General features: G+C 39.7%; 2 protein-coding genes across 7 annotated transcripts in view; both read left to right on the top strand.

Moving 5' to 3' along the window:
* The first annotated feature begins 1,213 nt into the window (after window positions 1-1,213).
* On the top strand, window positions 1,214-21,070 carry LOC137476325 (uncharacterized). 5 transcript variants are annotated; one of them, XM_068194539.1, is made up of 16 exons: window positions 1,214-1,356; window positions 2,220-2,288; window positions 2,739-2,769; window positions 3,886-3,945; window positions 4,506-4,556; window positions 4,867-4,947; window positions 5,634-5,770; window positions 8,552-8,674; window positions 10,149-10,191; window positions 11,104-11,217; window positions 11,577-11,691; window positions 13,738-13,783; window positions 14,069-14,128; window positions 16,189-16,296; window positions 17,344-18,622; window positions 19,427-21,070. In XM_068194539.1, exons 1-15 carry the CDS (start codon window positions 1,306-1,308, stop codon window positions 17,473-17,475), a joined length of 1,221 nt encoding a protein of 406 aa, XP_068050640.1. In that variant the 5' UTR covers window positions 1,214-1,305; the 3' UTR covers window positions 17,476-18,622; window positions 19,427-21,070. The 5 variants fall into 5 exon arrangements, with proteins under 5 accessions (XP_068050640.1, XP_068050631.1, XP_068050649.1 ...); XM_068194530.1 differs by having other exon boundaries at window positions 4,497-4,556; XM_068194548.1 differs by lacking the exon at window positions 4,506-4,556.
* Window positions 21,071-23,024: 1,954 nt separating this feature from the next.
* TEX10 (testis expressed 10) overlaps window positions 23,025-24,140 on the top strand; it is a 55,959-nt gene continuing 54,843 nt past the window's right edge. For both annotated transcript variants that reach the window (XM_068194389.1, XM_068194382.1), the window contains exons 1-3: window positions 23,025-23,105; window positions 23,516-23,659; window positions 23,692-23,744. The gene's annotated coding sequence lies outside the window, so the exon portion shown is untranslated. The remainder of the gene's footprint in view (window positions 23,106-23,515; window positions 23,660-23,691; window positions 23,745-24,140) is intronic.

Here is a 24,140-nt window from a genome sequence, read left to right as displayed (position 1 = left end):
CCGGGCGATCCCGCGCCTGCAGGTGCGGCGGCGCTGCGGGGAGGCGGCCGCGGGGAAATGCGCGCGTGTGTGTGTGTGTGTGTGTGTGTTGTGGGGAGCGGCGTGCGAACACACAGCGGCCGCCAGGAAGGGGGTGGGCAGCCCCGCCTGCACCGGGTGCGGGCGGAGTTCCCAGTTCGCACGTCCCTAGCGCGGCGTGCCCATCCGCATCCCGGTGCCGGGGCCCGGAGCGCAGCGGGATGGGGAATCCCCGCCCCGGTGCGGCGGCCGCGGACCCAGCTCGGGCTTTACCTCCGACAGCGCCCGGCGGCCCCACGCGCCTGCGCGCCAGCGCCCCCAGCGGCGGCTGCGGGAAGGGCCGGGGGTTGCGGCGGCCGCCCCGTTCCCGTTCCCGTCCCCGTCCCCGTCCCCGCCCGCCGGCGCCGCGCTCCCGGCCCGCGGTACCGCGCGGGGCCGGGCCCGGCCCGGCCGGGCTCCGCCACCCTTCCGTGCCTCTTCGCGCCCGGCGTGGCGCAGTTCCCGCCCGCAAGCGGGTCGGGGGCAGGTGCCGGTGCGGCAGCGGGGAGCGCCCTCAGCTCCTCCGGGCTCTGGACGCTGCCCGGCCCGCCGGGGTGAGTTGTGTGCAGCGGCGGCCCGGCGGTCTCCCGGCTCCGGCGGGAGCAGTGTCTGTGTCCTCCTCGGCGGGGCTGGAAGTGCCGGGAAAGGCGCTCTCCCGCCTGGCGCCGCTCTTGGCGTGGCCTTTGGAGCTTCGGGGCCTCCCTGCTTCTCCTCCTTCGCTCCTTGCCCTCCCTCCCTCCTTTACTTCCTCCCCCCTTCCTTCGCCGCCGCGGTCCGGGTGGGAGCGTGTCCTTGTTCCCGAACCCCGCCGTGTGTCTCCCGTTCCCCAGGCACGCCTCGGGCGCTCGGTGCTGGCTGTTCCCGATGTGTGTGTCATCTGTCCCAGCCCCTGCGCGCAGTCCTGTCCCAGGAAAGAAGGGGGAAGCTTGAAATGGTCCGGATTAGTTTTTGTTTCATTAGTTCTTGTTCTGCGTAATCTTCTAGAGACGTTAATGTTTCCCGAGGGAAGCTCGCGGAGAACAATTGTTTCTTTCCATTGCTGTAGTTTTGCTCTCGAGTTGAAAATAGGATCGTTAGGCTGGAAGTTTAAAGGTTGGCTGTAACTCAGGGCGAGGCACAAAATAAAGCTGGGATGTGCGCAACACTCATATAGGCGGAACAAAAATGTAAATAATTTTATGACGCTTAAACAACGGTTTGCAATCTTTCTGCAATTTTCCTAGAATTTTTTTCATCTAAAGACTGAATATGGACCCTGAAAGTGAAATAAAGAAGCAAATAAACCCCTTTTACTGCAATGTAAGTATTCACTTACAAAGTTGTACTAAACCACGTGTGAACGTTCATTTTTTCTCTTGAGCAAGCTTGATAAATAACGCTGGAGCTGAACTTATTTTGGTGTTTTTGTCATGTTTGACTTGGATATGTGTTAAGAATCGCTTATTATAGTGAATAATCTGTTCCTAAATAAAGGCATTCTTTTTAAAAATGGATGATTAAGCGTAGCTCCTGCTCCGAACAAAAATTCCTGATTTCCGTGGTTGTCAGGTTTACTGCTGGTTTTTTTAAAGCATACTGGGATTTTTAGAGGAGAAGACAATATTTGGGCTGCTGCTGTTCATTCACGTCAGTTTAAACCTAGTCTGCTCCCGTTCCGAACTGGCCCGGGCATAAAGCAGCTGCGATAGGGAAGTTTTCCAAAGGGAGCGAGGCATGCCCCGAGCTGATCAGAGTAAGTATGTTAGTGTGGATGCAGCACTGAGGGGAACTGGCTCACCTCAGGCAGGTGTCATGGCTTGTCACAAATACGCCACGCCTGTGGCTCACCCTTCCTCTGGAGGGTGTGAGGAAGGTCTTGGATCTGTCTTCACTTATCCACACATGCCCACACAGAAAGTGTTAATGAGATAGCTGCAGAGTTCTGGAGCATCTGAAATTCTTACATGATGTGGAGACTCTGGTTCATTCCACTGTGTTTTGGTGGTCTTAGAGCCTTATAAAATTCAGTTGTAGGAGGCTGCTCTGGTTTGTCTTTGAAGTAGTAGTACTTTTGTAGAACTTAAGCTATACCAACAATTTGATAGTATATCTGTTTTGGTATCAGTGGTATTTTATTTCTCCTGGTCTGTGTGCAATGCTAGAAATGCTTCTCTTTAATCTAGATTTGCAAAATCTGGTGTTCTTCTGCATTAAACTTGCAGACTCATTTCCTTGGAGCAAAACACAGGACGGTAAGATCAATTTTTGAATGCACCTTTTGTCAGATTTTGCCAATTTATTTAGCAATAGATTATGGGGTTTGAAATCTAGTTTTGGTGTGGTGGTGAAACATACAATTTCAGATATTTACTCGTTTTGCTAATTTGCTGTCTTCTCTGCAATGATAAAGTAGAACGTGGTTTTGTACATTAGTCCTGTCAGAAAATGTTACATCTTTATGTCTAGTAAAGACAGTACATGAGACTTCATGGCTGTTAATAAAGGAAGAAGGGAATTACTTAATTCATAGACAATCTCCAGAAGAAAAAGGGATGTTTTTCTTTTTTAATTTTCATGTAATTATTCACCTGAGATAGTCTATGCTGTTGGTATTAATCTAACTTACATATAATAAAAGCTTTGCATTATTATTTTTTGACTTTTAAGTGCCTTCTTTTTTGGTTGATAACTTGGTAATTTAGGTTGAAGAAGCATTGAAAACTCATGGCGTGCGTAAGTGCAAGATTTTTTTTGCTTCCTGCTGTGTTCTGTACCCACATTTTTCTTCCCGCCCCAATGTAGGTTTTTATGAAACAATGAGAAAAAGACTTTCTCAAGAGTTGTGCTTTAAGACCCGTCTTGTGTTTTTTAATGATATAACTACCTAATCAATCAGTGATGTGAGCAAGAGGTACACAAAGTTGGTTAACAAGCACTAGCTAGAATACTAAAAATCACCTACATTAAATTTTTGAGAAACCCTAAAGAATTCAAGACATTAGAGACCTTCAAAATTTAAAATATAATCTAAAAAACTATGCTTTTTAAAGCATATAGAAATACTGTATATACTTTATATTTGTTTTTGAAAAGGGGTTAATTTGCTTCAACTAATTAAGATATTTTTAATACTTTTAATAGGTTTAATAAATTGTTAAACCTCCTCTGGATCTTGATGACCTTGTCTGGGTCTTGAAGGAGCAAAGGTCTAAGTACACTCACAATTGTTCTCCTAATTTGGTTTCGTGAGGCACCAAAATGTCTTATCAGGTTTCTACAGTTCACTGCTCCTAGAATTTGGTTTGAAAGCTGTTGTTCAAGTCAGACATAGTCATTGTACCTACCTGATCTGAGAATTTTTATTTGGACTGTGATGGAAATTTAAGTGATGAAATTTTAGCAACTGTATGCTGCTGAAATAAATGTCCTGAAATTCCTGGATGCCCTCAAATGCTTAGAGATGTTGAACTTGATTGTTCTTCCTCTCTGCCTGCTTCATTAAATTGCCTGACATGAAATAACTTTGTTGTTGTTTAGTGTGAATGTTTTTTGTCCATCTTTTGGAGCGTGGTGCTAATGACACCAGGGACATGGGTTCAGTCCTTGTACAGGACTCGATGATCCTTGTGGGTCCCTTCCAACTCAGAACAGTCTGTGAATTTGTGAAAGAAATCTCTTAGCATGTTCAAAACTTAACTTAAACATAGCTTAGTTTTCTCATGTCAACAGAAGCTCAAAGAGTTTTTTTCAAGTACTTAGTTATTTTACCAAATTATTTTTATACTAACAATTTTATTTCCACTTCTGTGGGATTCTTTGTTTTCTTTTGTTTTCTTCTTTTTTTTTTAGTTAAAACAGAAAATTGCTTAGGGAAGAAATTGAAAACACCTGTGAAACTTCCTGATTTTGGTAAGAATGTTTAATGTCTCCCCCACACCTACCCCCCCACCAAAAAAAAAAAAAAAAAAAAAAAAAAAAAAAAAAAATTGAGGTACAATATTACAAGTAATATCCAGATCTTAGCAGGTCATTGGGAATTAATTTCTGTTCATTATACTTTCAGTCTGCAATAATATTTTCTGATAATACTTAATTTGTGCAACTTAAATGCTTTAAAAAGAGAGTAAATAAGATTGGGGGGCATAATGTTTTATAATAACTGACTGAATTTGTGATGTGTGACCATGTATGAGCAGGGACTTGTACAGGAGTCAATGATCCTTGTGGGTCCCTTCCAACTCAAAATTGTCTGTGAATCTGTGAAAAAAATCTCTTAGCACATTCAAAACTAAACATAGTTTTGTTTTCTCATATCAGCAAAAGCTCAAAGAGGTTTTTTCCTAAAGTAGTCAGTTATTTTACCAAATTGTTCTTTCAATTGTACTAACAATTTTATTTCCACTTCTTTCAGATTCTTACTTTTGTTTTCTTCTTTGTTTTTTTGTTTGTTTTTTTTTTAGTTAAAACAGAAAGTTGCTTAGGGAAGAAAGTGAAAACACCTGGGAAACTTCCTGATTTTGGTAAGAATGTTTAATGTCTCTCCCCACACCTCCCTGAAAAAAATAAAAAAAAGTGGAAGAAATAAAAAATTTTGAGGTACAACATTACAAGTACTGTCTAGATCTTAGCAGGTCATTGGGAATTCATTTCTGATCATTGTACTTTCAATCTGCAGTAATATTTTGTAAAAATAATTAATTTTTGCAACCCAAATGCTTTTAAAAGAGTGGAAATAAGATTGGGGGGCATAATGTTTTATAATAAATGACTTAATTTGTGATGTGTGACCGTGTATGGGCAGGGATTCACTTGTATGTGAATTTCTTACAGTGCCACTTGAGGCAGAGAAGTTTCATGGACAGACATTGGAAGACCAGCTTAATACATGTAAAGATTCAGAACCTGCGCTTGGTGAGAGCTTTTAATACTGTAATTGTTTGGTTTTGTGATATTTACCTTTAATAGTACATATCCATTTTTTAAAATGTAAAATTAGGTAATGTGTAACAAAGTTGTCTTATGGTTGCACTGAGTACCCAATAGTATGGTATGGAAGTGAAAGATCACAGTGATAAAATCATTGGATTTGGCCTAGAACATATTTGGTTAGATACCTCATGTTGACAATATTCTCTAGAAACAATCTAAAGTGATACAACAGAAATGAATTTTAACTCTGAAGGTTAGTGTGGCTCTTTGCAATTTAACTACCCATTCAGTGGAGGGGAGATGGGAGTTGACAGAAAAAACAACTAGGCACATATATTAAAGTACATTCCCTTCTAATTAGTTAAAAAATAATTGTTGCTAATAATTTTTAAGATTTAGGATTTTAAAAATGTTGACTCCTATATGGTAACCATAAGACATCCTAAAAACATCAGTTTTATACCTTTGGTGTTCAAAAAGTCTACACACTCAAAAGATAAAATATCTGATGGTCTGAAAAGTCTTCATTGATGTATTTGACATGCAGTAGTAATCTTTTCCTTATATGTCAGTGCTTTAAGATCAGTTCTTTTGCAACCAGCACTGATGATTTGTTGCAGCAAACATGAAATTTCTTAAGTTGTTTGGGTTTTTTTTTTTCAATACAGGGCTTAATTACATAATAGAATACCGAACAAAAGACAATGTTCCTTTTCTCTATGAATGTCAACTATGCTACTGTAAAACAGGACTGAGTAACATGTTCATGCATGTTTGTGGTTCCAAGCACAGACTGGCATACTTGGTAAGTTGTTTTGTTTGTTTGTTTGTTTGTTTTAATGTAATGATTTAAGTAGAGAATTTTTTAGTCATATTTTGATTTTTAAAAAAATCAAAATTAAGGTTTTACATAAACTTCTGTGAAAATCTTGATATTGCAGTTGTGCAACTGTGATGAACAGACTTAAAATTCTTCTCATCAGTAATGTGTATGTCTGTCCATTGCTTGACACTGAGTTTAGTTTGTTCTGGTTTGGTCAACCAATAATGAAATCTATAGCTAAAATGGACTAGAAATAGATGTTTGACTGATTTTTGTATAATGTAAAAGAACAGTAGCAATGAAGAAACTATTCCATCTTTCAGATGCTTTAAAAAGAATGTATTTATAAATGATACATATTAGATAATGTGATACATATTAGATTATTAAATAATGTGACTTGGAATCAGTAGGGGGAAAACCCAACTCTATTCTGTTTTGAGGCTGGACAAGACATGTCTATTCTGTTGCTTGTTTTATGACAAAAGGTTCATGAGGTTCATGTCAGCTCACAAACATTCAAACACATTATCATTTTCAATATGTTTAGACAAATGAGGCTCTCCAGTCTCTGAATGTTTACTTGAGAATATTGGCTTAGGATGGGCTTTAACAAAACTGAGAAAGCAATATTCTAAAAGTATTTTGATACTTTTTGTAAAAGTCTCTCAAAATTGATATTATGTTCAACACATCTTAAAGTCATAGACAGCTGAGTTCACGTAGTATTTTGGGGCAGCTTTAGGCCTAATGTTGGGTGTGCTGCTATGAATCTGCAGTGATGTCTTTCATAAACAGCATGCTGTTTCTGGTCATTAATTCAGATGTACATGCTGAGTTTTGATGTTCTCAGCTATTGCATTTCTGCTTACTTGGAACTGTTATCTGCAATTCTGAATCTTACACTTGTTAACTGCATCTCTGCTAAATTCTTAAATACTATAAAAATATAATAATTCACGAAGGTTAACTTTTAAGTTGTGCACCTGAGCTGGATTACCCTCAGTAGTGGAAAAGTCAGGAGACTAAATGACTGGAATTTGCTCTGCTGAAAGAGGAGCCTGGAAGTCCTGGTGGATAACAAGCTCAAGATAAGTAGTGTAGCTTGGTGTCAGTGAAGGCTAGCAGCAAGCTGAGCTCTACTAACAAGGGTACAGCCAGTAGATTAAAGGAAGTGATTATTCCCCTGTTCTTGATCCTTACTAGGCTATATCCAGGGTATTGTGTTCAGTTTTGTACTATTGCAGAAAGAAGGCTATTTATGAAATTGAGCTAGTCCAGTGGAGAGCTGCCAAGATAGTCAGGCAGCTGCAGCACACTTGTACTATGAAGAGAAGTTAAGGTAATTGGGTTTTTTCTGGCTGGAGAAGAAAAAGTGTCAGAGGGATCTAACAGTTATCTTCAGTACCTCAGAGGAGGTTATTAAGAAGGAAGAACCAGACCGTTTTTGGAGCTTCTTGGCAGGAACATAAATTCAAGCAGGGGATTTTCCTACATGATATAAAGAAGGTGTCCCTCACAGTTCTATGCTGGAACCAGTTCTGTTGAATATCTTTATTGATGACATGGATGAGGGTATTGAGTCTGTCATTAGTAAGTTTGCAGATGACATGAAGCTGGGTGCATGTGTCGATCTGTTGGAAGGTAGAAGGGCTCTGCAAAGAGACCTGGAACAGTTGGATGGATGGGCAGAGTCTAACAAGATGAAGTTTAATAAGTCCAAGTGCCAAGTCCTGCATTTTGGCCACAATAACCCCCTGCAGCGTTATAGGCTAGGGACGGTGTGGCTGGACAGTGCCCAGGCAGAAAGGGACCTGGGGGTGCTGGTCAACAGCTGGCTGAATATGAGCCAGCAGTGTGCCCTGGTGGCCAAGAAGGCCAGTGGCATCCTGGCCTGTATCAGGAGTAGTGTGGCCAGCAGGACCAGGGAGGTCATCCTTCCCCTGTACTCAGCACTGGTGAGGCCACACCTTGAATGCCATGTCCAGTTCTGGGCCCCTCAGTTTGGGAAGGATGTTGAGACGCTTGAGCGTGTCCAGAGGAAGCAACGAAGCTGGTGAGGGGCTTGGAACACAAGCCCTGTGAGGAATGACTGAGGGAGCTGGGATTGTTTAGCCTGGAGAAAAGGAGACTCAGAGGTGACCTTATCACCCTCTACAATTTCCTGGAGGGTAGTTGTAGTCAGGTGGGGGTTGGTCTCTTTCTCCAGGCAGCAACTGACAGAACCAGAGGATACAGTCTCAAGCTGCATCAAGGGAAATATAGGTTGGATATTAGGAAAAAGTTTTTTACCGAAAGGGTGACAATGTTCTGAAATGGCTGGTGGAGTCACCATCCCTGGATGTGTTCAAAAAAAGACTGGATGTGGCACTAGGTGCCATGGTTTAGTTGAGGTGCTACGGCATGGGTTGGACTTGATGATCTTTAAGGTCTCTTCCAACCTAGTCATTCTGTGAATTCTGTGAATTTTTTGCTGTGAGGGCAGTCAAGCATTGGAGCAAGTTGTCCAGAGAAAGGGGGAAATCTTTCTCTCCAGAGGTTTTTAGATCCAAGCAGGCAAAGCCCGGTGCAACCAGTACAACATTCAGTGTCAACCCTGTTTTGAGCTGAAGATTTGGCTTCAATTCCCTAAATTATTCTGTGCATAACCATTTTAATAATTTCTGCTATGTATATGTAGAAGCTGATTTATCTCCCATGATTATTAACTGTTCTAGATCTGAAAGGAATTGTGTGACTTAAGGACTTGCATTTATTTTCTAGAGACAACATTATCCAGAGATAGCACAATCTGATGAAGTTAAGGGTAAAGGCTCTGAATTAAACAAAAGAGTTAGGCAAATTGGATTAACAATTGAGAAGAAAGAAGGAAGAAAACAAATACAGGTACATTTCTCTTAAGAATTCCAGAAGCTTTATATTTAATAAAGGGAAAAAAATATAATTTCCATTATGGTGGGCAGATTTTCTTTGGATGGTAGGAAAATCTTGCTTTTTAAACCTTTTTTATAGGTTCTTTTTGTCATTTTAGTATTTCTTCCAGGGTTATTCTGGACAAAATTTCTCTGAGTGCGCAAATAATGCAAAATATATATACTAATATTTAATCAATTCTCAGCTCTGTGTGCGTGTGTGTAAAATAAGTTGTTTCTTTGTTGCTAGGAATCTGCCTTTTTAATTTTTCTGAATAGGTTCTGCTTTGTAAGCACTTGTGGGAATTCTCAGGGAAGCCAGGTAAAATTTCTGATAGTACAGATGGAAGTGTGAGAATTTGCAGGTTGGCATGAGATAATCAGCAGTGCTGTGGGATCACAGAAGCGCCATAATCTTAAATTCTTAGTGAGCTGCACCCTTAGGAACATATTAATGTGGAGATATCTTCACATTGCTCTTTGTTGATACTTATACTGCAGTAGTATTTATTATACCTTTATGTGGACAGGATATTGGTGAAGTTTCTTCTTGAGGTGCACCTTACCACCAGCTGGTTCACGACAAGCTTATTGAGGTGCTCAGAGTTCTTTGTGGTACACGTTAAATTTGTTTTCTCCAGCAACTTCAATTTCTGTCAGCATCCTGCTTGTTAAGCATGTTCCTGTTTCTTGACAGGATCCCTAGCTAATGCTGCATAATGTGCATTTGGAAGAATATCTCCTTCCAAAGTGGAGCTCCCAAGGTTCCTATGTTAAAGCTGGTGGTGTCCTGCCCATCTGAAAAGAGACTTGTGTTTCTTTCTGTGTGATACTATCACACTTAAGTTCAAGGATTAGAACCTGCTCTGATCCTACCCATTTCTGATAAAAAACAAGTATTGGAAGATAAGTCAAGAATGAATGCTGTTGAAGGGAGAGATTTCACATTATCAAATCCATTCTGTCTGTCCTTCATTTTTAACCTCTGCTTAAAAAGAAAAGCAGCTGACTGTTGGCAGCAACATTTTCATTTGAGACTGTTTATTTTACTTGAGATTTATGTTCACAGATATGGAAATATTTGCTTCCATCTATATTTTTTAGACCTTTTTATTTTTCTAGGTAGTTTATTACATCTACAGCAATCCAGTCTTGATGTAAGGAACTTTTAAACAAAGTGTGTGTAACCTGGTTTAATTTTACTGCTATGTCTTCTGAAACCAGCTGTTTATTTCTTTTTTCTAAGTTCTAGGAGAAATTTATTTATGGTAAATAAATGTCCAGGTAACTAACTTACTGACTTTTTGAATATCCATTGAGGGATTTACACACACGTGTTTTACATTATTAGTTATATATTCCTAAAAAAATACAAATTAATACTGATGAAATATCTATGAAATAATTTTATCCACAAAATAACTAACATAAATGGGTTTTATTTTTAGGTTGTTAGAGGTGTTCCAACAATGAGAAGGAAATGGCAGGAATGTAAGTGTGCTCAGTGGGGTGCAAATTGTCCATTACTAATTTGGTCCTCCTTTGATAAAAATCAGACCAGGGTAGTCTCTGCAGTGCCAGATACTCACCAGCATTTTGGTGAACTGGACAAAAGGAGCAGACTGGGGCTCTATGCTAGTAGTTAATTTGCAGTACAGAAATCCACACAGAATTCTTAAAGCACGGCTATAGCTCTTATTTCTGAAAGAAAAAAATTCTGTTTTACTAGCCATTGATACTCAAAAAATGGTAGGAATGTGGTATCTGTGAGATTTTCCCACTCAGTTTAATGTTTTAAAACTCATTGTAGTACAGTGTTGCCCAGGTGGACAGACAATATGGCTGAATGCCACTTGAGGAAATGGCTAAACTTTTCTATGATTCACATTGCCTGAAAAATAAAGATTTGAATTAAAACTAATGTACTTAATTTTGATCTACATTAGCATGTTAATGGTACCTTAAAATAGCTCAATAGAAGTAATGAGATCATCTAGATTGGCAGTGTTGTACTCTGAAGAGAAAAAATAGCCATTTTGAATCTAAAAGTGGTCTGAAATAAGTTGAGTCCTATTCAAATTGGATTTCTTGACTGTAATCTGTTGGTTAATGTGTCTTATTTTGCATGTGACTTTGTAGCATTCTACTACATTTATAGTATTTACATATTTTAGGAAATGCAAGCATGTAATTATAACCAGGCTATAAAATACTTTAAACTTTGTTGCTAATTTGTAGCTCGTATTTAATATAGTGTCACATAATAATGCTTATAAAATTATTCTTGGTGTTTGTAAGTACTATTGCATAGAAACAGAGCTAGCTGAAATTGAAGTGCAGTAGGAGAACCACCCTCTATCAAGATTATGTCCATTGTGCTACATTTCAAACATGTTTGTTTAGCTCTCAGTGCAGAGGACAGCCCTTCAAAAGCTAAAGTTCAGCATGTCAATGCACCCCTTAGTAATGCAGAAAAAACAGATAATAAAGATGGGAAATTGACAGACCCTATGCAAGGTAAGAGGAAAGATTATTTATTTTATTGTTTTTTTTAACTTTCACTGGTGTATGAGTTATTTACTACTATATGTGCCTGATCATGGCTTCCAAAGCTGTGTTATAAAGGTGAATTTGCACAGTTGTGTGGATGGCCTTGGGGTCTGTGGCGAAGAAAGGAAAAATCCCAGTGTTTGTGAGGAAAACATTCTACTTCTACTGGTTTTTTAGGTTCAATTTTTACTTTACTTGTTCATAAGATACCTTACTTCCACCTTTAGGTTTTACTGATGTTGTCTTTAGAAATATTCTTTGTTTAGAATATTTTTAAAATTAGAACACTGGAAAAACATTACTTAATATACTTTTTATTGTTTTAGATGAAAATAATGTTCAGAATGAGAATGAAGAAAGGCAGAAAGAACAGACAAAACCAGATGAAAAAGTTGAACCTAATAATGCTATTGAAAGCACCAAAGGCAACAACTCAGAATGGTAAAAGAAAAAATCACCACCTTCAAACCCATTTAAATTAACTTACAGGAAAATGTTGTGCGTGACAATTGTCTATTGGATTTGCATAGTAAAATCCATGTCTTCTGAAATTGTGCTCAGCTGTAAGCTTCTGTAATTGACAGAAAACCTGGTGTATGTAAAGTGGCCTCACACTTTGCTCTGGATGCAGCTGGCTTTTGTATTTAACTATTATCCTTAAGGTAGAGTTGTCATGTGCTGTTCAAATGTTCCAAAAGAACATTTCCTCATGGTTTAAAACTGCCCCTGTTACAGGTTAATGTCAGATTGTTAAAGTCGCATGTGAACTGATTTTGGAAGGGAAAGACAATCAGTAATAGTTGAAACAGTTGAGGTTTCTCCTTTACAAATGATTTCATGGAGGAACAATAAGTGTTTCAAAGGAGCAGCTGTGTTCTAAAATGGTGAAACTGTGCTTGCTGCTTGTGAGCATCTTACTAGTAGCAGAGTTGTGAGTTGAGTATCTGTCAGCCTTTGTGTGAGGAGGACATGTCCAGCATTGGTCATCTTTGTGCAGCACCAGGAGCCACAGGAGGGCATTCAGTAAGGGATACACAGGCATCAACCCAAACACAAGACTTTTGTTCCAACGATTTAGTTACTTGTTTTTTTCTTAATTGCGCTCCCTTGGAATGTGTTCTAACTTTAAACCAGTAATATCTCTCCCAGACATGGAGGGCTAACACCTTTTACTTGTTTATTGTTAAAGGAGAAATCTTCATGTTCCTGAAGTGCATTTTTTCAGACTTGCCTCTGTGGAACAACTGTTATGGAAAACAATGAGTTGAAACCAGATTCAAGTCCAGGTTTATGAAACTTTGTGTTTACTTACTGGCTTTTAGATAACTAACAGTTCTGAATTGGAACCAGTTTGTGAAAACATGGAGAATAGGAAATGGATAAAAGCTCAGCTATCCACATCTGGAGATGCTGAGGTTTATTTCTACCTGGTGCTGATCTTGTACTTTTAAATTTTAAGAGCAGCTTCCTTTGGAATATCACTTAATGCTTTTCTTCTAATCTGGCTCAGATGGATTCTGGGTGACTGTTAGCAGCCGGGTGTTTCAGTGAGAGACTGACTAGGAAGTTAGTTACTAAATTAGGGCTTCAGCTTGTTCCTTTACTATTTATTTATTTATTTTTGTAAGACAACTGAGAAGATATGAACTCAATATATAGTGTTTTAAAAGAATTAAGATCAGATCCTCATTGACAACTTGTTTCCACTTAAAGTTTCTGCAATGCCTGTCTGAGAATTTCTATGACTCCTCATTTCTTTGTAGTTAAGTTTCTGAACAAATGGTCATCTGAAGATGCAAATTATTTTATCAACATCTGCTTTTACTAAACTTTTGATTCCTACGAAACAGTTCAAGGCAGAAGAGGGCTTAGGCTTGTCAGTCATATGGTTTTGGTTAATTTAAGAAACACCCAGCCACTCTCAGCCTTGGTTCCTGGGCTTCCAAAGGGATGGACGTATCTGTAGTAGTTGTAATGGCAGAACAGCACAAATATGGCACAGGAATGTTTATCCATATGGGCATTTTATGCCCATTATTTGTGTGACTGCATTGTAAAACACTTATTTTTAATAGCTGAATTTTTTAAAGTCAAGTTTGCGAAGTGCTGATAAAAATCCAGCTGTAATTAGGAGCTTTGTCTTGCTGCAATGTATACAAAAATCTTACAGCAATTACCACCAATGTCAAGCTTTTTTATTAACTCTGGGTTCTACAGCTTATGTGCTAGATAATCACACTAAAACAAACCCAAACTGCATAAATAGTTTTTATGAAGATCTGGGATGACTGGGATTTCTCCCAGTATGTAATGTACTATTGTAATGTATTATTTCTCCCAGGAAATAATATGTGACCTTTTTTTCAGAGTGTGTCAGAACTACTGTAGTAGTAGTGTATCAGGAATTTAAACTGATTATCAGTTATTGGCTGGCTACACATTTTTGCTGGATCAGCCAACTGAATGTTTTATTTTTTCTATTTTAAGGTGTGAGACTAATAAACAATCAGAGGAAGAAAACAAGGATGCTCAGGTGAATATTTTTCTGTTAATGGGTTACTCCAGTTTCCAACTAGTTGGGGGAATAATTAATATATGATTAGCAATGGTGTTTGCTTACTCAATATTATTCCCAATAAATTAGCTACAAAGTTACTACTAACAACAAGGTTTTCTACTACTTTGTTATGAAAACCTATGTACATATTTCATAACAGCACAAACAATTTGAATTGTAGAGTAACCATAATTATGATTGTTTATTTGTATGTGCTGCATATAATAGATCTAAGGGCCTCTTTCTTTTTATGTTAAACAGAAAGAATTTACAGCAGATCCTGAGGAATTCACTAGTCAAGAAGAACTGTTGGGTTATTTGGTGAGTGTTAAATCTTACCTTACAAGATAATTTTTGGAAAAAAAAAATAAAACTTAGAAAGAAATCACTGGTTTGCTAAGTCTAAAATGTAGCAAGTAAGGAAAGGCAAAATGTAGGCAGTCTGGTAATCAGATTACCATTTTGCCAGAAGGCAGGATTCAGAATAAAATAAATGTCACTGAATTTATAATGTGTCTATTAATTTTCAAGGTTCTGGAAATTTTTTTTGCCAAAATAATGGTTTACTGTCAGAGAAATTACTTGCATTGAAAATTCTTTTTTTTTTCAACTATATCTTAGCTTCACTCCTTAACTACATGATGGGGTAGTATGACCTTTTTAAACTTTATTTCTCCTTTGTTTCTATAACTGGTCTATAATTTTCAAATGAGGAATTTGGAAAGTTGCAATTCAGTAACAGAAGAAGCAGAATGAAGACAAATATCAGAGACAATTAGAAAGGAAAGAAGGGATTTTTAAGAAATAAAATGCAAGTTGTGTATTTAAAATGGGGCTCTCCCACCACCCTGGCCCAGAGTGCCATAACTGCAAAATCTGCCTCTCTAAAGTGTCAGAACACTGGAATTCTGTTCAGTTGTTGAAAATGTGTATTATGTACACATGCACAGCAGTAATACAATCAATAAGAGTGGAAAACTGTCAGTTTCCAGTTTTTAGATGTATCAACAACAGTCATGATCTTGCATATAGAAATGGTGATTTCCATAAAAGCACTGGTAAACTCCATGGAAATGTTTACTTATAGTTGCTAGACTGATCTACTGCATGTAATTTAAGCACTATTGACTATCATAAAATGGTTTTGTCCTCTTTTTTTATAGGGATTTATTAGGTATAGAGCTTACACCTTGCTAATAAAACTTGAATTTGTTTTGAGGCATCATCTTTCTTAGTATGATTGTCCTCTGAGAAGAAAAGAGGACTGTTGGGAATGTGATTGGAACAATGTTCTGTTTTGGAAAGTGTGAAAATTGTTTATTTTTGCACCTAGAGTAATTTTTTTCAAAAACTGCATTGTGTTTCTATTGTTGGATTCAAAGGTTTGTTATGTAGTGAAAAGTAATTTTACAGGTATCTTTTTTGCACTTGCTATTCATATTTTGCAAAGCTGTCCAATAATTATCCATACAATATTTGTTTCATTACCTCGTAGCAAAAATATTCTTGCCACAATTTACTCTTCTTATTCCAGGTAGCTTTTGACAAGATCTTCATGAAATATAACTTGAGCAAACCAGGAGACAGAAATACTATTAGTGTTAAAAATGTAATACAGTCCCTGTTACGCTGTCTCTCATGAACTTAATGCTAACTTTCTATTACTTATTTTCCACTGTCTGGTGTGTTTAAAGGTGTTTGTTTCTAATCCAGAAAACTTTGAGCTGTTAGGACACACCTGGAGTTCAGTTGCTTTGTCACCAGGAAAGAGTTTTCAGCAGCGCTTTCTTGGGGTAGACAAGAGGATGACACATGTTGCCCTCTCTGTGAGTGCTGTTGGTGCTAGAACTTGCTTCCCTAGTACAGCTTCACAGCTTCAAGGCTGCTTTTTCCTCAGACTTTTAGGGGAAAAGAAGGTTAATGTGAGGAAAGGCAGCATGTACTTTTAAATTCAGTAGCATTCTGGCTTTTTGTTACAATCTAGAGAAATGGGTTATGACTATATTGCCTCAGGGAAGGTGTACACATTCATTTGTATGCAGGCGCCTTGGCAAGAGATCAAAATGCTTAAGGAAAAGCATTATTGTCTATATATTTCCAGGCATGTCTTTGTGTTATTCCCTTTCAAATTACTGTGTTGGGTAGCTGCATCTTCCTTCTCTTAGGTTTCTCTTTCATTCTACCTTCCTCCCCCCAGTTTATGGGATTAAAAATAAATACTGTATTTGCTTTGTAATTCCATCCAAGTCTGACAGAAGGGTAGAGAGACAGAAAAAATGAGGTGCCTGCAGGTTTGTTTATAAATTTTCATACTTCAGTTTTTCTGAGGAAAAATGTTTTATGGTGTGTTGTTTTGTTTCTTTTTTTTTTTTTTTCCCTAGCAATGTTTTGAGATACTAAATGAAGATGATGCTTCATTTATCCTCAAAGTTACACAGACTCTTACAAATGCACTGGTGGAATATCGTCAGCAGGCTGCAGCGAACAAAGTAATGCAGATTTTGTTTTGGTTTTGTTCTACAAACCTGTAGATTGCTGTGAATGTGCATTTTTATTATTATAGATGATACAATAAAACAAAAAAATGCTGTGAAGACTGTATTGTAAGTTTTGCTCGTTAAATACATAAATTTTGGTAGTGATGATAGGGTAAAATTTTAGCTTTTCTGTTGACGAGTCTTAATTTCTGTTCAACAGTGCTTGCTTATTTTTTATTGTTGATAGAAACTAAAAATCATCTTATCACTTATTTCCCATACTTTTCCTTCCATCTTAGTTTTTCTACTACTTTGGCCCGTTTTTAATTTTGACTTAAGCTTGTCTCATCTCTGCTGACTTGCATAACACTCCTGTTTTGTATCCCTTTTCTGTTCTCAGGCTTCCTTTATTCACCATGTTATCACACATCAGTGACATGAATGTTTTTTCTTATACAACTTCTGGTCCTAGTCTTTGGACTGTTCTTTCTGAGGTCTCTCAGAAAGAGGTTCTTCTTCCATTATTAGAAACCCATTTTTTCCCCTCTCTGCTATTACTTGTGACTGACTTATCTCTACATAGGCAGTACTTATAGAGATGTTTTGAGCACTTTTCTGAGGCTGCTGACATGTTACAAAACAATGAAGTTCTAATTGAAATAATTTCTAACCTACAAGGTGTGGAAGGCCAAAGTGTTTTCCTACATTAGGCCTTGTTAGTATTCTAAACTGTGATCTTTCAGCTGGTAATTTTTTAGATAAATTTTCTGAGTGGAAAATGCTTCCTTTTTAGATCTGACAAGTTGAGAATTAGGCTCAATGAGTATGACTTCATTGCCTAATATAGAGCTTTTTCAGACATAGAGAGGTATGATAGGCAATGTATACATAGAAGTTATTAGCCATTTGATTTGCAAAGAAATGCCTGCTTTTTCAGATTTCATAGCAGAAATACTGGTCTTTTATTTGGTTTGTGATCATTAAACATGTAGTAGTTCATTGTTCCAAGAGGTTCTCCTGATGAGATTTTAAACTTTTTTTTTTTTTTTTACTTCATAGGACCACTCAGGTGCTGGATATAATGGAGAAACAGCACTGGAATATTCCACAAAACAGCCTGTCCCAACTTCAGCAGATATTAATGACTCTGACACTGGTAATGTTGGCTTTGAAGTCTTTAATGTGGTTTAATCTTAACAACTAACCTTGCATAAATGATAGTAAGCCTTTCTTCCTGCTTTTCTAAAAGCAGTGCTTAAGAGCAGACTAAAGCCAGTCAAGTAGCTTAAATCAATAGTTTTGAGTTTTTTCCCCACCCTCTACTAATATTAGAAAGAGGAGACTATTAAAACACATTTATCGTACTTAACTGTAGGGTCTGGGGAGAAATTGAGTTAGTACCAGCTCTGACTTTCCTGTGTTGAAAGGCAACTGTTTCTAAGGAGACTTTCAAAGTTTCTTTGGCTTCTTTTTCCCCCCACCCAATATTTTTTCCCCTTCTTGATGGAGATGTTTCCTGCAGGTTTAGTCAAATAAAGATGTTAGTAGAAAGTTATGTGGTAGAGGATGGATAATTCTCTTTAATACCTGAATACTCCAGCTACTTGGCCTCAGTATTTCTAATCAATTTTTTCAAAGAATCCTGGATTTCTTAGAGGTAATTTTCTTCTGATAACAAATGGCTCTTTTTCTTAAACCTAGGAAGTACATTCCTATGCTTGGAAAGGCAAGATACTCAGACTACTAGTGAAGCTATATTGTGTGATTTTGTTTTTTCTGTACTGTGTCAATTTTCTATTTTTTTCTAGGAAGTTTAGCTTTTGAAAACCTTAATTTTTACCACAGTAATAGCAAAAATTGCAGTGACTTGAATATATGAGATTTGAGACTTTTATTCTGTTTTTGTAAGCGTAATGGAAATAGCTTTCATCTACCTTCCCACCCTTATTTCTCCAGGATTTTCTATAACTGGACAGCATTTCTGACCCTTGGTGGTTTGAAAATGTAGCAAAGTCAGACATGAACTATACCAGCAATACTGCTGTGCCAGACTGGAAATTCTTGCTTTGAAAAGCCCTATTTAGTGAAAGAAGTAGTAAAGGCTCTTCAGAATCCTCTCTTACTGAAAAATAGTATTTCCCTTCTTTAGACTGCTCATCAGCTAAGCTGTTGTTACCAGCCAATGAAGATGAACCCCAGAACTTTTCAACTGGCTCTTTGGAAACAGCATATGAGAACAACATCACGACAGAATTTTTGAAAAGTGTAAGAAACATGAATGCTGAGGAAGTTACTGACACCCTACACAAAATAGTAGCATCAAATCCAGCTTTCAGAGGTAATTTGCATACACATGTGCACACACACACATACACATATATAAATATATACATAACATAATTTATTAGCTCTGTGAAATATTAAGGACTTATATGGGTTGAAGAATTTTGAGGTATTAAGGAGGGTTGAAGAGAATTCTTTTTTCCCCACCCTCTAACTTTTGCAGGATCCAGTTTAGGAATGGTAATTCAGAATAGCTGCCTTCCCATAAAGGCATTAATAATTGCTGATTTTTTTTTTTAATTCTTCTCTCATTTTTGCATAGTAATATTTGCATGGCAAGAGACAGTAAACTAAAACCAAATATATTGTTATTAGAAAATTAGAATCTTCTCTATGCTGTAAGTGGAGAAATGCTAGTTTTGTGAATACCAACAATTATATTTACAATTTTATTTACCAGTTCCTGAAAGAAGTGTATTTGCACAGTAACATAGAAATAATAATGAATCAGAGACAAGTAGTCTCCCTTTTGCTTACAACTTTCTAATAAGTGTAAGCTATTAGACCTTCCCACATCTTCAGTCAGCTACTGCTCTCTCTACAGAAGCTTCAAGTGTATGTTTCTAAGCTTCGCAGAGTGTGAAACCTCATAAAGGTTAAAAAAAAGAACACCAAACATGAGTACATTGTTGGAAAGCTTACAGTTTCCAGGCACTTATTCTGCGTTAAGGTATTTTTCTTTTAATAAGGAAAGATCCAAAATTCAGCATATGAATGTTTTGGTATAAAATGTATTTTTAAATTAATTTTGTCATAAAATTGCCTGGTTTTTGATTTTGTTTGTTTGCCTTTAACTAAGGAATTGATATACCGAATGTTATAAGGATCCTGACTGAAAGTGGAACTCTGAGGGGACCAAGCAATGGCAGCACACAGTGACATGGTACTTAATAGAGATAATATAGCAATGTTTGTTTTCTGTAAGTTTGTAGTTTTACTTCATTTGACCTCAGTGGAGTTATTTTGTAATGTTTAAGTTTTGTACAGTGTTTTTAAAATTAAATTAATAACTTGGTTTTGATGATCTTGTTATTTATTTTTCCATTTAGCTGCAAGTTCTGTATTGTGGTGAGGTTGTAAAGCTCATTCTTTCTGTGTTAAAATAGCTTTTTAAAACAGGTAACTTGCTTTCTTCAGTATTATTAAATACTGTACATTGACATTCTGAACTTTTCTTATTGTTGGTTCTTTTACAAAGAATTATCAGCAGAATGAACTACTGCATTCAGCACTACAAACTGATCCTACAACAAATGCTTGGAAGTTAATCCCTGTGGCTGCTGGGACTGACTAAAAAGCCTTTTTAAACAAAAACCCTTTCCCATAAAAGGGTTATGAACAGGTCTCCACATTTTTTTCTTAATAAAATTAAAAATAATAATAAAAAGTCAGTGCTGTCAGTCTCGTGCTGAGAAGTGCCTGGATTGTAGCTGATTTAGGGAGCATAGAAGCTCAGCAAAGTTAGTAGAAGCTAGGTATATTTTGGAAATTTAGAGATAGATCCCAACAGGTTTAACAAGGCTCTGGCTAAGAGGCACTGATGTGGTGGCAAAAGTATCTTTTGTCTTTTATCCTGCCAGTATGAGAATGAAATGAAAGCTGGCTTATGCTGTCCTTCAGGCTCTTTAACATGAACTTTTTACCAGCTAAAGTAGTACTGGTTCTGAATGAATGTACATATCTATATATTAGTGATTTCTACTTTTGTAGGAGGGTGAAAAAATGTTTTAAATGGTTATAAATTAGTTTGCTTGGGAAAAATAATTTTTTTTAAAGTGATTAAAATTCACTTCATTTGTGATGCTGGGTAGCATTCAGTGGTTCTAATTAAAGCTCTTCATCTTTGCAGCCAAATACTGGTGTAATTTAGATATGCTAGGGCCAGATGGTGAATGAACTTTTTAGTGTTAACTTGCGGGTTTTTTTTTGAGATCTGGATGGAATTTGAGAATCCTCATCCTGATGGTTTCACATCTTCATACCATGGAATGCAAGATGCAATAAAACTAAGGTAACAAAGAAAGCAGCAACAAAATTTATGAGTTTTACTATATGAACAGACCCAGGAAGGAAAACAGTTCACAGAAAAATTAAAACACTGTGTTTTAAAGAAACTCTGAGGAATTTCTGGAATGCATCTAAATCTGTTCTTATCAGAGGCAGAGATGGAACCAGAGTTCTTACAGTTCATTTACTCTGTATAGGAACAATTTTAATGCCTGCTTAATGGAGGTGAACTTAATCAGTAAAAATTCTGAAAATAAAAATAGAAACATCTTTTCCCTGTTTGTTTTCAAGATGCAGAACCATCTTTGTATTAAAATAACAAAACCAGAAAATTCAGCTGTTGTAAATGGCCATCTCTGAGACAGCTTCTTTTTCGTCTTACTGTGGAATCATTCCAAGTGGAAATAAAGTTACAATAAAGTTGAAATAACTTGGATTTGAGGTGGATTTTTTTGCTTGGGTGCAGGAGGAGTATGCTGAAAAAGGAGAGACCCCTAAATCTGTAGTACCTTGACATAAAATGGTTGAATGGTGTTCTGCAGAGTGCTGCTGTACCTCTCAAAGGCTGCTGAGAAACCTGAACTGGGTAAGAGTCAGCAAGTGTATGCTCCTGGAAACATTTTCAAAGAACACAGTCCAACATAGTCCATTCAGCTGTACAATTACGTTTATTTTTATTTTTTCCTTTATTTTCTGGTGCAAATAGAGGCTGAAAAAGCATTGTATTATTTTATTCTTGTATCTGCCTCTGTTTTGTGATGGCTTGGTGGATTCTTATAGTAATGGAAAACTGTATATTTGTTCCAAAATACATTTTAATGTTTTACTTGTGCCAGTACTGCAAAGTAAGGAAGAAAAAGACATTATCTTTACTGCTAATATTTAAACAATGCTGTTTTCTGTATTTAATATTATACATTTTTGTTTTCTCACAATAACAGCAAGGCAGACTTCTGAGGTAACTAGAGAATTAAGAAAATTAAAAGTTAAGCAATAACAAAAACTAAACCAAGAGAAAATTAATTTTCTGTAAAGCTTCATCTAGGTTTTACATATTTTACTTAGACCAGAGAGCATCGAGAAAATTATTTTTAACAAAAAGCAGCAGGGAGAAGGTGTTCACAGGTAAATTGGCAAGAAATGAAAAGTTTACAACATGCAACTGCAGAGTTAGTCTTGTGTGAATTGAGACATTGTTGTAGACAGGTGTGGAAACATCTTGTTTGTTGCTTCCTGGGTCTCCCAGGGTTTTGCACTCTCGGATACGGGCATTCATTACCCCTTTGGAGCAGCAAGCTTTATCCGAGTACACACGTACAAAAGCGTGCAGCATGCCTCATGGTTCATATGTGAAATAATAACCTCATGTACGTGAAATAATAACAAGAACCTCAGATGCCGATGCTGACTCTGCAGCGCGTTCACTGGAAGAATCACAGAATCAAATAGGTTGGAACAGGCCTCAGATCAAGCCTAACCCATGACCCAGCACCATCATGTGTACTACACAGTGGCACTCCTGTCTTTCCTTAAATACCTGCCGGCTTGGTGACTCCATCACCTTCCTGGGCAGTCCATTCCAATGTCCAACCTTTTCAGTAGAGAAATTCCTCCGGATATCCTACCTAAACTACCCCTGACACATCTTAAAAGTGTGTCCTCTCATCCTGTTGCTGATTGCCTGGGAGAAGAGGGCAACCCACACCTGGCTACACTCTCAGGTGGTTGTAGAGAGTGATAAGGCTCCCCCTGAGCCTCTTTTCCTGCAGATTAAATAACCCCAGCTCCCTCAGCTGCTTCTCACAGGACTTGTGCTTATCTGGGTACTGGTTATTATTAATGCGGTCTTTCTGCTATGGGGCCATGCTGCAGGGGACGGGAGTACATCTTCACAGAACTACAGAGTAAACCAAGGTGGAAGGGACCCGCAGCCACCATCGAGATCGGCTCCTGGCCAGGGGTATCTCCTCCCCAGGAGTCACCCCATGTGCTTGAGAGCCTTGTCCAAACACTTCTTGAACTCGGTCTTGGCGCCGTGACCATTCCCTGGGGAGCCTGTTCCAGTGCCCAGCCACCCTCTGCATGAGGAACCTTTTCCTGATATCCAGCCTAAACCTCCCCTGACACACTTTCAGGCCATTCCCTCGGCTCCTGTCCTCTGGTGACCACAGAGAAGAGACCAGTGCCTGCCCCGCTCTTCCCCTCTGGAGGAAGATGTACACAAGCAAAGCCCTCCTCTCCCGGACGAAGCCGAAGTCTTGGCGCTGCATTCCCGCCGGGCAGGGGACACCGGCGGGACCCCTGGGTCCGCCGGGCCTGCAGGGGGCGCCAGCGCGTGCGGCCGCGGCGGAAGCGCGCGTCCCCCCGGCACGCGGGGCGGGCGCTGGGGGCGCCGCTCACGTGGGCGGCCGCTTCCGGGCAGGCGCTCGGCGGGGGCGGAAGCGGGGCTGGCGCTGTCGCGCGCGTGGTTGGTGAGTGAGCGAGCGGCCGCGCGCGGGCGGCGCGGGAGGAGGCGGACGAGGAGGAGGATCGGGATCCCGAGCCCGAGCCCGGCGCGGTCCCTCTCGGTCCGTCCCTGCTCGCGGGCGCCGCCGCGCTCGCCCGGCCCCTGCGCCAAGGGCCGCCCGCCTTTTGTGCGACCCGCCCTCCCCTCACGTTCCTGCGCCAGGGAGGCGGCGGGAAAAGCGGGAGCCGCCGCGCCGCGGGCCGGGTGCCGCTCCCGGGAAAACCGGCGGCATCGGCTCCGCCGCGCGCCGCCGCCCCTGCCCCACCTTCCCCGGCGGCTTCTCCCCGCCGCCTCGCCCGGCGCTCCCGGGGCCGAACTTGCGGCCTCCCCGGCGCCGGGCCGGCACTGACGCGCCTTTATTTGAACGCCTCGTAGAGCGACTGGAGCCGGGCGGAGGGAAGCGGCGCTCGGGGAGCGAGCCGAAGGATGTCCCGGGACGGCGAGGAAGGCGGCGTGACGGCCTAGACCCGCGGGAGGAGCGGCCGCTCCGGCGCTCGGGTACGGCGGGCGCGGCGCGGCGTCGGGCGGTGCGGTGCGGTGCGGTCCAGGAGGCGGCGGCGGGGGATGCGCTGCCGGCGCGGGAGCCGCGCGGAGGTGATCGCCTGTAAGTATCGCTGTGCTGTGCCGGGAGAGAGCTCGCCCGGGGAGAAATCCGTATCAGATCGGAGGAGTCGGGGCGTGTGCCTTGCCTTCGGGTTTCTCGGGATTTTCCTGACTGAGCAAGGTAATGAGGTTCCCTAAGGATGCAGCTTGGGAGCTGCGAGAGAGTGAAACCAGAATCATTTGGTTGATTAAACTCCAAGATCATCGGGTCCCACCTGTAAGCGAATATTTTCTCCGAGCCTGAGGGTGCCTGAGTGACATCTGAAGTGGTGTCTGAAAAGCGCTGCATGCTGCTTTATGTTTAAGGAAGTTTGCACTGGTTTTAGTGTTTTGGATTGTGAAACCATGTTAGTGCTTAACTGTTAGGTGCTCAGTCTTGTTGGAGGAGGGCCTGGTG

This window comes from Anomalospiza imberbis, chromosome 1 (genome assembly GCF_031753505.1).
Source record: "Anomalospiza imberbis isolate Cuckoo-Finch-1a 21T00152 chromosome 1, ASM3175350v1, whole genome shotgun sequence".
NCBI classification, from domain to species: domain Eukaryota; kingdom Metazoa; phylum Chordata; class Aves; order Passeriformes; family Viduidae; genus Anomalospiza; species Anomalospiza imberbis.
The sequence above is the reverse complement of the archived record's forward strand: the minus strand, read 5'-3'. Positions and strand labels throughout refer to the sequence as shown.